The 13,360-nt window shown below is 32.6% G+C and overlaps 1 protein-coding gene across 1 annotated transcript in view; it reads left to right on the top strand.

The window, feature by feature from the left end:
• LOC144452568 (calcium uniporter protein, mitochondrial-like) overlaps positions 1 to 13,360 on the top strand; it is a 54,841-nt gene that overhangs the window by 18,749 nt on the left and 22,732 nt on the right. The window contains exons 3-4 of the mRNA XM_078143681.1: positions 205 to 312; positions 2,650 to 2,716. Coding sequence (XP_077999807.1) covers positions 220 to 312; positions 2,650 to 2,716 — 160 coding nt within the window. The 5' untranslated portion in view covers positions 205 to 219. The remainder of the gene's footprint in view (positions 1 to 204; positions 313 to 2,649; positions 2,717 to 13,360) is intronic.

The raw sequence follows: 13,360 nt of genomic DNA, 5'->3' as shown, positions 1-13,360 counted from the left end.
TTACTTTTCAGTCTGTGTTTTCGTTTATATAAAAAATAACCATAAAGTCATCTCCATATCGTCTATTTTAATTTAAAAACTGCAATTTACTCAAAAAATTGTTTTTAAATCTTTAAGATACCATTTGATAATATTTTGATTGACAATATATTTTGTTGAATTTTGTACTGCTAACGTTTCTGAATAAATGTTTTTTCGATTGAGCTTCTGCTGATCAAGATGGCGTCGTCTGGTTGGTTCAGAGTGTTTGCCGTAGGTAGAAAATTTGCCACTAAATGTTCGGCGAATACCTTCAGACCAAACCCAGTTTTGGTATGTATATTCTTTTCTTAATGAAACCATTCCTTTTAATGCTACAAGTCCATTTATAATTACAGAGTTGCTATTTTAGTGGCCAGCAGTGTGCTTTGCACCTCTTCTTGTCGCTCACGGTGAGTGTCAATGTCAACCGGCTCCCTTTCCAACGAATGACACCCGAGTACACCTCACTTCTTTTTCCAAACAAAATTTCAAAAACAGTTGATACATTCATCTAATGAATTTAAAAGGAAACGTCTGTTAGCATTTCATTTACTAACAAGGCGATACTTCGGTGGAAATTGTCTAAGTGCTTTCAAAAGGCACAGTTTAATTGAAGTGCTTCGCCAAAAAAACTTTCTTGATCAGTTTGTGACTAAACTAGTTTATTTGTGGGCGTGGCACTCATTTCTTTATTGTTTGCTGGACACTAGGTATTACTTTTGTTGTAATTGCATAGTGATATAAATAAATAGCTATGTATACAAATGCTTTCTTGTTATCTTAATATTGAATTCCTACATTATGTAATATCAAATGTGTTTGTATTGAAAAAAAGTTATGTACATATTAATAGCATTAGGCTAATTAGCTTAGAGCCATTATTGTTCTTTGATAATTCTAACACAAGGTTTTCTTCACATCTCAAATGTTCTTTATGAAGACTGATTTTTAAGTCATCACCAAACAATGCAGCTATTTTTAAGTGCAGAATTGGCAAATGATAAATTATTAAAATATATAAAATGCTAAGTCTGTTCAAAGATTAACAGTAAAACATACAGTGGACTCTGTAGATCCAATTATCGATACTGTCATACATCAATGATAACTTCCATTATGCATCTGTCATCATTCAAAGAAATTATTGAATAGACGTAACAGTTGGCATTTACTACATTGTAGATATGGGAAGTATGATACAAAACTTGTTCTTTATGTCTAGCTTGTGACATCTATAGAAATATAAAGCTAATATGAATAGACATCAATCACTTGTGAATATTGTTGTATGATGTTGATGGATTCTGGATACAGGAAATATTTATGACAGTTCTTAACATGTCTTGAATTTGACAATAATTTGTACTGTGCTTGCAAGAAGTGTAACAAGATAGCAGGATGTACCTGTATTTTACCAGGTGACCTGCAAACAGAGGGGTGGTGAGCCCCTCAAATAACCCTTGTGGAGAACACTGCAAGTCATTGCACCGTGTATAGTTGATTTGAAGTAGTTTATAAATTACAGCCTTCTGTCCCTAGCAATGGCAAACCAATACTTGTAAACACACCCCATGATTTAGTAGTGTCCTTCACAACCAGATCCAGATACTGAGAATGACTGTTCATGGACTCTGAGTTCATACTGAGTCATGAAAATTGCGGTTCAAGTCAAAAAAAATTCTTGGAAACGAATCACAAATTTTGGCAAATCCAGATTATTTTCTCAAAATTTAAAAAATTATGAAAATCATGCAAATGTTAATACATTTAGACTAAAATTCACCAACAACCATTTTAAGTATGTTCTTGAAGATTCAACCCATAATAAAGTTCTGATCTCCCTGTGTACATGTATCCATGCATTCTTTGTAATTTGAATGATCATCGTTTATTTGGCAAGCCAAATTATAGCTAGAAAGTAGGAGTTTGTCTTAGTAATGTCATTACAATGTTGGTACATGTACATGTCATTCTTAGTATTGGTTGGATATTTAATGGTTTGTCATTCTAAATACAATAACAGATAGTCAACTATCTAAACCTAGACACAAATGAAAAGTACATATTGGTATAATCATGGTATAATAAACTGTACATTGATGTTATTACATTCAGTCACTCTATAGTAGAGTAGCATCTCTGTTTGTGAGTTTTTCTCAAGTGGCACACATTTACCCTCATTCAGTATTTACACTATCTTGAATATGAGGTGATTATATCCATAAACCAAGGCACCAATATATCACCCGTACCCACTTGTGTAACCTACCCCATGCAACAACGGTGTTTTAGTTTTTGTCCTTAGTTTGCCCATAGCCAGATTTCCATAGTAGTGTATCAACAATAATAGTTTTAGTTTGTGTCACTTTAGTTTGTCTTTCGCTTGATTTCGTAGTAATTTCTGTGTTGGCAAGTACACTCTACTACTGGTTGAATATTAATTTATGGGTTTGTCAGTCCTTAGTATCTGAGACTAAAATAAAATCACTGAAATGGTTCAATATTTGCCATAAACACACAATTTGGAGCACTATTTGTAGAGAATGATGAAAACATAACAGTAACCCTGTGACATTATGTTGTTGTTTTCATTCTAACCTCTGACCCCATTTCTTTTCCTGCTGGTAGGGTTGGTCCTGTTGCACAAATTGGCAATTTTCAGCCTCACTGTGTACAGCTGCATTACCAAGGGATGGTAAGTACTGTTTTCTTATTTATTTCTCTCTCTTTTTCAGCTAAGATAAAATATCAAGTGCTAAAATTTAAAATTGTGACGTGATCAAACAATAGGAGTCATGCATGGTGCATTCTTTGTCATTTATGCTGGTACTAACTGTGGTTGGTCTTTGATCAATTTTAACTTGTATGTTAGAATACCGTATGAATTTATTTTTATACATGTATAGACTATCAATATACATGTAGCTCTTCTAAAATTAGACAAATGGAATCTAATCAAATTGAAAATAGACTAGTCAGTGACAATTAAATCGTTTGAACCGTGAGTTCATTTAAAATGGCCATATGGATGAGGATTGGGTATTTATTTTGGATTTTTAATTTATCAAACAATTTTATCATGGCTTTATACTTGAAAAATCGATGTGACAACATATGCCAAGTCCTTGTTTGAAACTCAATAAATTGCAAAGGATTATTAAATATGTAAAATGTTTATTCTTATATGTATGATAACAAACATTTTGACTCATTTTTGGGCTTTTTGCAGTGCATTAAAATGATTAAGTGACGAACACAGACTTAGACACTGTTGTTTCACATTGATTTTTCAAGTAGGACGCCATGATAAAACTGTTTTATAAATCCAAAATAAATACCCAAATCCTCATCCTTATGGCCACTTTGAAATATTGTATTTTGAATAACATGTTCAAACTAATAATTGTACACATATATATTTTCATATGTAAAAATGAAAATTGATATAGTAAACATATACAATTTGTGGAAATAAATTGGGGTGAAATATTTCACATGACAATCGTCTGTACCACCCACAGATGTCTCCATCACAAAATAAAAAAACATACCTCATACATGTTAGATTTTTTGGACTTCAGCAGCAACCACTTAATTTAACTTAAGACTTTCATTGTGGTCACAAAATATTATATCACATAATTAACAATGGTTTTAAAAATAATATTTACCCAAGGCACTTTCTTTATTTGTTCATGGTACACCTCAAACAATCTTAGGTGGAGCACTTTCCATAGTCTTTAAAGTTTACTACTGATCCAGAGTGACTATAGAGTTTCAATTAGGCCACATGGTGTTACTACCAAACCAGAGTGACTATAGAGTTTCAATTAGGCTGCATGATGTTACTACCAAATCAGAGTGACTATAGAGTTTCAATTAGGCCACATGATGTTACTACCAAACCAGAGTGACTATAGAGTAGTAACTATTGCAGTTAAATGCAAGCATTGAATCAACCGTATAGAGTAGTGACTATGCAATTAACAGTAGCAGACTTAAAGTGAACAAGGAAGACTTTTTAGAAGCATGACAGGTTAATGAGAAGATGGTTGGTTCAATAAATCTGTAAATAAATCCTAGTCAAGAGTTCATCTTCTGGAGTCAGTGTTTGATGAAATCTGACAGATATAATAAAGTATGTATACTGCGATGTGTCAGCTCCATTTGCCATGTTTGAATTCCTGTCATGGCTTCTTCAGATTTCACTGTTGTGCAATTGATAATGTTAAAGGTGCAATAATTCCTTGTGATCGGTACGTAAAGCTGTGCATACGCAATGCAGACAAGATTTTGTTAAACTCTCTTCTGGGGACTGACTATAAATACAGCCAGGATGTTATTAGTTACAGAATGCATACATCTCAGACTACATCAATACATCGTTCTAAAAGCTACTGTGTTTTAATTCGAAAATGAAAAATAGTATAATACAGAAGTCAGGACAACTGCTGACAGTCCAAATGCAACATGTTTATTTTGTGCACAGTTTTTAAATAAATCTGCCTTTATTACCAGGTAGGTAATATCTGTGTTTAATTATGCAGAATTTGCAAGTGAAAATGATCCACTTTCAAGCTGATTTTATTTGGCAATGTTGTAGGTAACATGTAAGTGCAAATAAGTTAGAGCCAAAATACACACGTTCAGTTTAATAGAGAAACACACATGTTCACTTTCTCATGCCATCATTTTGAAGATCTTTACGTAGAACTGTACATGTGTACACATTGATTTTTCTGGTAATTACCTCAAACTAGACACTTGTAATATTCCCATGTTGAGATTTTATAAAGTCTTCACGATTGTATCCTTGAGATAATCACTAAATCAGGAACACGAAAGCAAACATACCACAAAATTCACCTGTAAAATACACACACATGTATCTTCTAAGTAATTACAAATCTTGCAGTAAATAACTAAATACCTCAAACTAGGGTACTTGTGATGATATTCCCATGTCACCACAGTTATATGTCCTTGAGGTACTCACTAATAATTGATCAGGAACACAAAAGCAAACATACCACAAAACTCACCAGCAACATATCTTCTAAGTAATACTTAAATCTTGTTGTAAATTGGTACTTGTAATATTCCCATGTTAGATATTTCATAGGATATACATGACAGTGTAACTGTCACTATTTATCTGTACATGTAGAGATACTGCTTTAAAAATTACATGCCAGACGAAGTGTAATTTATCTAAAACTTTTATTTCATATATACATGCCTAAAGGTGACTTTATTTATAATCCAATTTGCAATTAGACTTTCCTACCAGATATATACTCTTAAATGAAACAGACGTGACTTCAAATTTTCTCCTAATTATATTCATTGATGTTGTAAATTTCATGTTCAGTCTTGCATATTTTACTGTATTGACTAAACCAATTCAGCCATGTGTAAATGATATACTGGTAGCAGAAGCTCCCAAAATAATATGTGGTGTCAAATTTCATTTAGTTATTCTCGTCAATATTCTAAATTTCATGTTTTTTATATTTTGTTTTTGAACGATCCCAAAGTTATTAAAACATTCTTCCGTTTCCAGCAACTGAGATGAGCTTCTCAATGATCAAGTGATATCGAATTTCTTCATAGCAATGCCATAATGAGGATAGAATTGCCATGGGTAATTTTCCAATCTGTTGTCACCAACAGTGGAATTTAGTATCATTTGTTATATCTCACATATTTATTAAGTGAACTCATTTCAACTCTGGGCTATATTACAATCCTAGGAGCTGTGACCTTTCGATATTTGTGTTCAATTAAATTTTGCCTTTTGAAATAAAAAATACACCAAACAGTATAAATAACCTATCCAAACCATGTGAAACAAGTCAACAAATGATAAATTTATGGGATGGTGTTAGGCTTTGAACTAGTCATCCCCTATGTGCATTGATCAGCAAGTACTACAACACAATTTTAAAGTCAAAAATAAGAACAAAAAATCTACTAAAAAATATTTCCCTTTGTGTAACGACCAGGGGTATCAGTTTCATAGTGTTCAATATTTCATTAAAAATGATAACAATATCATTAGAATAACGTTCGTTGATACACAAACTTCAATATTTCATGTCTACGTTTCGATAATGTGACTGTCAGTGTTAATTGATCCTGATATTAATATATTTTCTCTAAAAAAAAGCAATTTGCAATGTTTCATTGCTTTTCACATTGCTAAAAATGTAGACACATGGCTAAAAATGAAGATAAAAATTAAAAATTATGTGGTGAAAAATGATACAAATATTTCAAAATTAGCTTGATGAATATGATAAACCAACTGATGATATAAGCTCATAATGTTAAAAATTAATGTAATATTTTTTGTAATCCTTTAATGGCAATATTGTTATTAATATGTGATCAGTTCTAATTTGGATAATTGATGTAGTGGGTTATCAAAAGTATGACATATTAATATTTCATTTGTGACATTAGATATATTTATCTTTTCAGATATCATAGACAAATTCATTAGTAGAGGTGAACTCTCATGAATATATAGGTCCTATAAATGAATTTTTTTTAAATTTCCAAATATTACATATTTATTATAACAAATATGTATGACTTTTAGTCATATTTCTAAATAAGGGTCTTCTGACATGAGATGTGGAATGATTTTAAAATGTAATAATAAAAATAAAATTTCTTTGAGCCATGGGTTAATTGCAATACCCTGTAGATCAGAGGTGAATTATTTTGTATTGTGAGTGAATTTATATGTATGTTGCCACGCCATCCTCCTTTATCATTTCAGCATGTAATATTTACAACCACTGTAGTGTTTGAATAAATGTAGCTATAACCAGAACATGGTTTTGTGTGTAGTAGATAAGTCGAGGTGTGGAAAATTCTCCATATTATGCTATTAAAATTCTTTTAGACACAAACATGACCAAAGCAGACAGCAGGGTGCAGTCAGAAATAAAAATAAAATATCTGCAAGCCATGTGTTAAATGCAATACCCCGTAGTTCAGAACTGAATCATTTTGTTTATTGTGAATGAATTTATGTATGTTGCCATGGCATCCTGCTTTATGATGTGGATGGTTATATCTATTTATGTCATTGATAGCGTGATAAGAAGACTTTTCGGCACATTGAATGTCAATTTTATTTTGCCCATCACCGATAAAACGATGTTCTGATCAGTTTGACAGCTATATAATAATTTCATCATCTGTCAAACCAGGTACCCGAAAATCAATCAGACAGCCATGGGCACTTAGCAACACTAATATCTTGAGATCATAGTTCACAGCAATTGTTCTATTTTCTCGGTTTTCTTCCTTTTTGTATTGAAGAGGCTTTTTATCAATCAATCACTAACATTTACAAAATACAAAATGCTGGAAGGATTTCTATTTAGATTATGAATGAAATGACGATTATTTTATTTTGTCATTCCGATGAGTATCATTAGACCAGAACAAATGAAAACTCAATGTAGTTGGTAAGTTGCGTTGCCAGTGTATTGTTAATAATTAGGACAATTTAATATGCAAAAATTATTATTTATGTAAGACGATGTCGTATGAATATATATATGCAAAGTATGATGATTAGTATGCAAAATATGACAATTTTAGAAGACTGACACGCTGCTGTGTAGAGCATCCAATTGTGTAGGGGGAAAATACAATATGCTAATGATATGTAAATCAATATGTAAATTAGGATGCCCCTTTATTTTTCAAAATTGTTGAGAACCCTGAGCTGCTAAAATCCCCACACAACTGAAGTCTCTAGGCTTAGAAGAGACAGCTGGAGAAGACACAGACTCACTCTATCATGTAATATTTCAGATCTTGTTTCACCTAGAATTCAGGACAGTATGCAATCAGCCTGTCTTTCATCACCCTACTATAATAACATTGAGGATGACATGTGTCTCATTATGATATTGTTATTTTCCATTTCACAAAAAATTGGTACAAAAGATCTATTAAAAAATGAATGATAACGTGATATTACAAACCTGCAGGACATTGCGCCAGATGGTATACTTTCACTTGATGTATTTGTAGAAATGGAGTAGATGGCAACATGGGGCACTATATCATTACAGTGTAGAACAAACAGGTTAGATTTCAGGCGATACACAATATGGCACACTACATATATGGAATATGGTATGCCATGTTATACTTTCAGTTTTACTCTATATGCAAAGGAGGGAATAGACTGCAACATGGGTATATTTATTACAATGTAGTTCGACTTTGAGTTTCAGACATCAGGATAGATTCCAAGTTATACACAATATGATATGACATGGTATATTTCAGTTTTACTGTATGTGTAGGAGGGAATAGCCTGCAACATGGGGTATATTTTAGTACAGTATAGTGCAGGACCATATTCCAGGCTGTACACAATGTGGTACGCCATGTGATACTTTTAATTTATGTACATGCACACATGGAGGTACATGTATTGTACATGTGTTTCATTATCTAGTATACTGGCCAACAAAGATTTACAGCTATGGAACCATACATGTATACATTTAGACATGTGTTTAAGTTGAGTTCAGAAATGTGATAAATACATCGACCTACAGTGTAACCTTTCACATATGAAGTGTTTTATGGTTCCCAATATTTTTTTAGTTCAGTACTTCAAACGAGTATATCATATTTATTGTGGTGTGTAAATCTGTGTACATAGCACACATCCATAGCCTGATGCAGTGGAGTTGTCAATTAAATTGTGTTTTACAAACAATCATAATTAGTGATCAATGTACCTTAAAGTAGGACTTATCAGGAAATCTAATTGATTTAGAAACTAACTATAAACTTTATTTCACTGAAAAAGAAATTAAAGAACGGCCTAAAGTGTAACACAGACAGTATTGATGTGATTGAGCAATAAATTTCAAAGGTCTTTGTTATACTTTATTGATTTCTTACTTCCCACAGACAGTTACTTTGTCCTTATTTTTCTCTTTTCATGCTATAACTATATCCTCAGTACCTGACAATTTCTACTTTAGTGTAATTTTCGTTTGACGTTTTCGCCATGATTAATGTACCCGTAACCTGAGACAGTTTTTGTATAGAATTGTTACATGCATTGAATACATAAAAATGGTATATTTAATTAAGCAAACCTGATTATGTCATTTGGGTGTAGACATGATAATGAACATGTGTGATAAAGTCTTTCCTATTTAATATTCACGCCATTTCCAATTCTCTTTTTTTTCTTTTTTGGTTGACATAATGATACGCTATCAATATAGAAAAAGCTATCAGGGTTTTTGAAACTTTTTGAGTTGAGTTTTGTTGAGACCGTCATCAGTTCTGTAGTTTTCTGTTTGTTAATTTGTAGTCAAACAGTTGCCACGACTTTTATTTGAATAGTTAACTATTTAGACACACCTGTTTGTATGTGGTGAGGTCAAAGGTCAATTGACATATTATGGATGGGATCATGTGCATATAAGGTTGGCAAAACCATAGCAAAAATTATTGTAACTCCATATAATTTTATATACAGTATTTTATTAGTAATTTTTTACTGAGAAAAGTATATATCAACTTTAATGTCCTTAATATTAAAAAATATTAGTATACATAGATAGAAATCATTGTAATCTTTTACAGTGGAATGATTCTATAATAATGTATAGCCTCCACCCGTGCCAAATATTAATTTAGTGTACAAATGAAGTTGGTGTGATTGCCATAGTGTTTTAGGGGGGTAGGTTGGTAGGTAAAAATTTACTCGCGTTTCTCAGGTATTTTACTTGAGTTCCCCACCAATACTATGGTACAATGGACATATTTCAAGGATGCTGTAATACTACTGATAGTAGTATACTATGTATAAACCACACCCTTAGCTAAATATTAGTGTACAAATCTATAGCTCTTGAGATAGCCAGGTAAATATACACCACATTGATAACACAACCACAATTCCTGTACAAATGCAATACCCTGGTAATATGCAAATATTTGTCAGACTTGAGTGCAGTATGAATTTGTGATTTGCAAAGTAGTACCATACTCCAATTTGGCAATATTTTTTCAAGGTTACAAACTGTTACATATTATACAATGCAGCTTTTTTGGGACATATTGAGATGCAGCTATAATTAATTATTTTAACCAAGGTTTTGCATAATTTAGATTTAATATATGGTAGTTGTATTGCACTTAATCAAGTACGCAATGTGACACATGTAATATGCTGATTAAGCCTGCACTAGCTGTAAGTGGAGTATTATTCTTCTGATCAGACAAGCAACAGTATAATAACTGAAAATTGTTATATACCAATAATTAGACATTGTATATGCTAATTAGGGGATTGAGTTTATATTATAAGTAGTACCAGCAACAGGTTGAAGTCATGATCACATTTTTTGGGCGTGAACCAAAATCACTTTCATAGGATTTAGTGTATTATGTTAAGTGTACAGATTCACAATATAATTTACCCACGGGTGATTCAATACTGTTTAGGGTGTACGATATTACAAGTAACGAACGAATATCAAAAAATGTTCCAGTGCAGTCTTAAGCACTGTAAAAAAGTTATTGAAATAATTGTAACTATACTAAAGATGACGATTAGGAAAGGCATCATACATGTAGGTGATGAACTGTTTTAACAAGTTAGTTTTTTCATATACTAGAAATGCACAGTGATAAATTTGAGCTAGAATGACTCCTCAGCACACTGACTGTGAGTGAAAGAGAACCAGCTAGTATACCACCAACACCATTTTAAGTATTACACTTCATTTAATGCAGAACAGATACGCGCACTTTTTGCACAGTTGACTGGTGAGATTTTATTTCATGAAAGCTTTCCTAAAATTCTTTCCACATTCAAAAGATTAATAAGAGGTTTACCAACTTGTCTACTTTGCTGATATGTGTCTATGATAGCTCTCACACATAGAGCTATCGCAGACACACATCATCGACATAGACAAGCTAACCTGATACTGCATGTACCTTCTGAATTACACTTGCATTGCAGACATAGCAGAATTACTGAATATTACATTATAGTTCAATTATGATAAAAACACATCAATCATATCAGAATCTATCTGTTCATGTAACATAATGTTCGTATTTTCCTAAGCCAAAAAGAAGGTCATTTGATGGAATCCAAGCTGTTTCACTGCACCCGCATGTTACACCCACAAGTAACTGTTGTGAGTACCGGTAGTCCTTGAACTATAAAAATGTGCATTATTTATATACTGACCCTATACATTTATCGATTCTAATGTTGGAAAGGAATGCGAGACTCTTGTGTATTCAACCAAGAGAGCTACAAAACTTGTCTAGAATAGCAATACCTACAATACTTTCTGTAAGGTCAAGTTGTCTTTGAACAAAAACTAGAAGGTAGACATGCACATAAAAAATTCACTTCACCTATGGGAAATTTGCCAAGATAAGGATGGGCTACTCAAAATGACCTATATTCCTTTTCTATTTATGAGTATGTGCTTCAAGATTTGAAGGGTTGAAAGAACCATTTCATCATGAATTGCAGTACTCCCTAGACCTATCAGCTCGACAGTGTCTACTTTGTAGATCTGTGACTGCTACACTTGTGCTCTTAACCATCTGTTTGAATAAAGAACTAACGAATGACTAGCAGAGTCACAGAGCCACTGGGTAGACAGATTAGCACCCCAGGGTTAGTACTCATTCTACACACTGTCAAATACTATTGTGTAAATTGGAAGTGAAAGTACTGTGTTTTATAGCCATAAAAAGAACACAAACACACAAGTAAACAATGGAAATCCTAATATTTACACTGCCCTTCTTTTCAGCCATATAAATATGCAGTATGTTTGATATCGTTAAATTCAAATTTCCCATCGCTGTACATCTAACTACAAACCTTTCTATGTAATGAAAATTTAACCAGAACATTACATACTGTGTACAGTTGAATCCTTTCAAGATAGCTTTTATCCATTAATAAGTTACCAATACATGTATTACACCAGCAGTGATAAATTACTGCTGAAATGTACTAGCATGTTTTTGTATACCCACCCTAGGGCGATTTTGTATTCAGTGGTAACTCAAGTATTGACTTGAGATATTTTATCGCAACAAAATTGTGTATCTGATATGTGATAAATTTGTAAAAGAATTTATTCAGAATTACTGTACTTTATTATAAAGTTCACTTTTATTGGTTCGAAAACAAAGTGGAAAAAATACATGAAATACCTGTACTATAGATTTTTACGTGTACAGTTTATAGTTACTCATTCCGTTTTGAATTGACATTGATTCAAGTTCAAGTTCAAAAAGGAAATTGGGTCCTAATGATTCTCCATTAGTTTATAAGTCCAGATTTTGCCATATTGTTCATATTCATCATACACACTTTATAAATGATTATTTTGCACAGTTCTATTTTGCAGTATTGAAGACGTGTTACATAATTATGCTGGGTGATAACCTTATAAAGGCTTAACGTTGTTGGCAGCTTGTCCAAAATTTTTGGTCACTGGGTAACAACAGTTAGTAGAACCATAGATCCTACATGAAGGGCTTAATCTTGGTGAATATAAATGATGCTAAACATCACAGTAACTATGGCATATTGTATAGGATAGTGTGTTGTATCTGTAGAGAACAATTGCAATGAATCTCAGTCTTAACTATACATATTATATAGGTTCTATTCATTTGTACCCTCTGTTTATCTAAATAACAAATGAAACAGAATTGCTGTTTGTTATGCATATTTGACCATAGACAGTGGAGCAACTTGTCACTGACTACGATTTTACATAGCTACCATTGTATGCTAACCCAGGTATGTTAAGGAGACTAACACAGCAAAGAATTCCTTCTACAATGTATTCTAAAATACAATATCCCCGTACATAGCATGGTTCAAAATTAATTAGCAGTTGTTCAGGGCACATAGACTAGTAAATATTGTATCTAGACTACCACATTAGCAGTAGTCCAGGGCACAACATAGACTACTAAACTACATATAGACTATCAAATTAGCAGTAGTCCAGGACACATAGAGTACGGTACTAAACATTGTATCTAGACTACCATATTAGCAGTAGTCCAGAGACTACCATATTAGCAATAGTTCAGAGACTACTAAACAACATATCTCGACTACAAATTAGTATAGTTCAGAGAACATAGACTAATAAACATTGTATCTAGAGTACCACATTTACAACTTCTGTTAAACCAATGGAAGGCAATAGAACACTTGTACTGAAACATTTCACATGGCTAAACCTGACGAGCATTAGTCTGAACAGCATATTGAGTACCAAAC

This window comes from Glandiceps talaboti, chromosome 22, assembly GCF_964340395.1.
Source record: "Glandiceps talaboti chromosome 22, keGlaTala1.1, whole genome shotgun sequence".
NCBI lineage: Eukaryota > Metazoa > Hemichordata > Enteropneusta > Spengelidae > Glandiceps > Glandiceps talaboti.
Note: the sequence above shows the minus strand (reverse complement) of the source record. Positions and strands in the feature narration are given on the sequence as shown.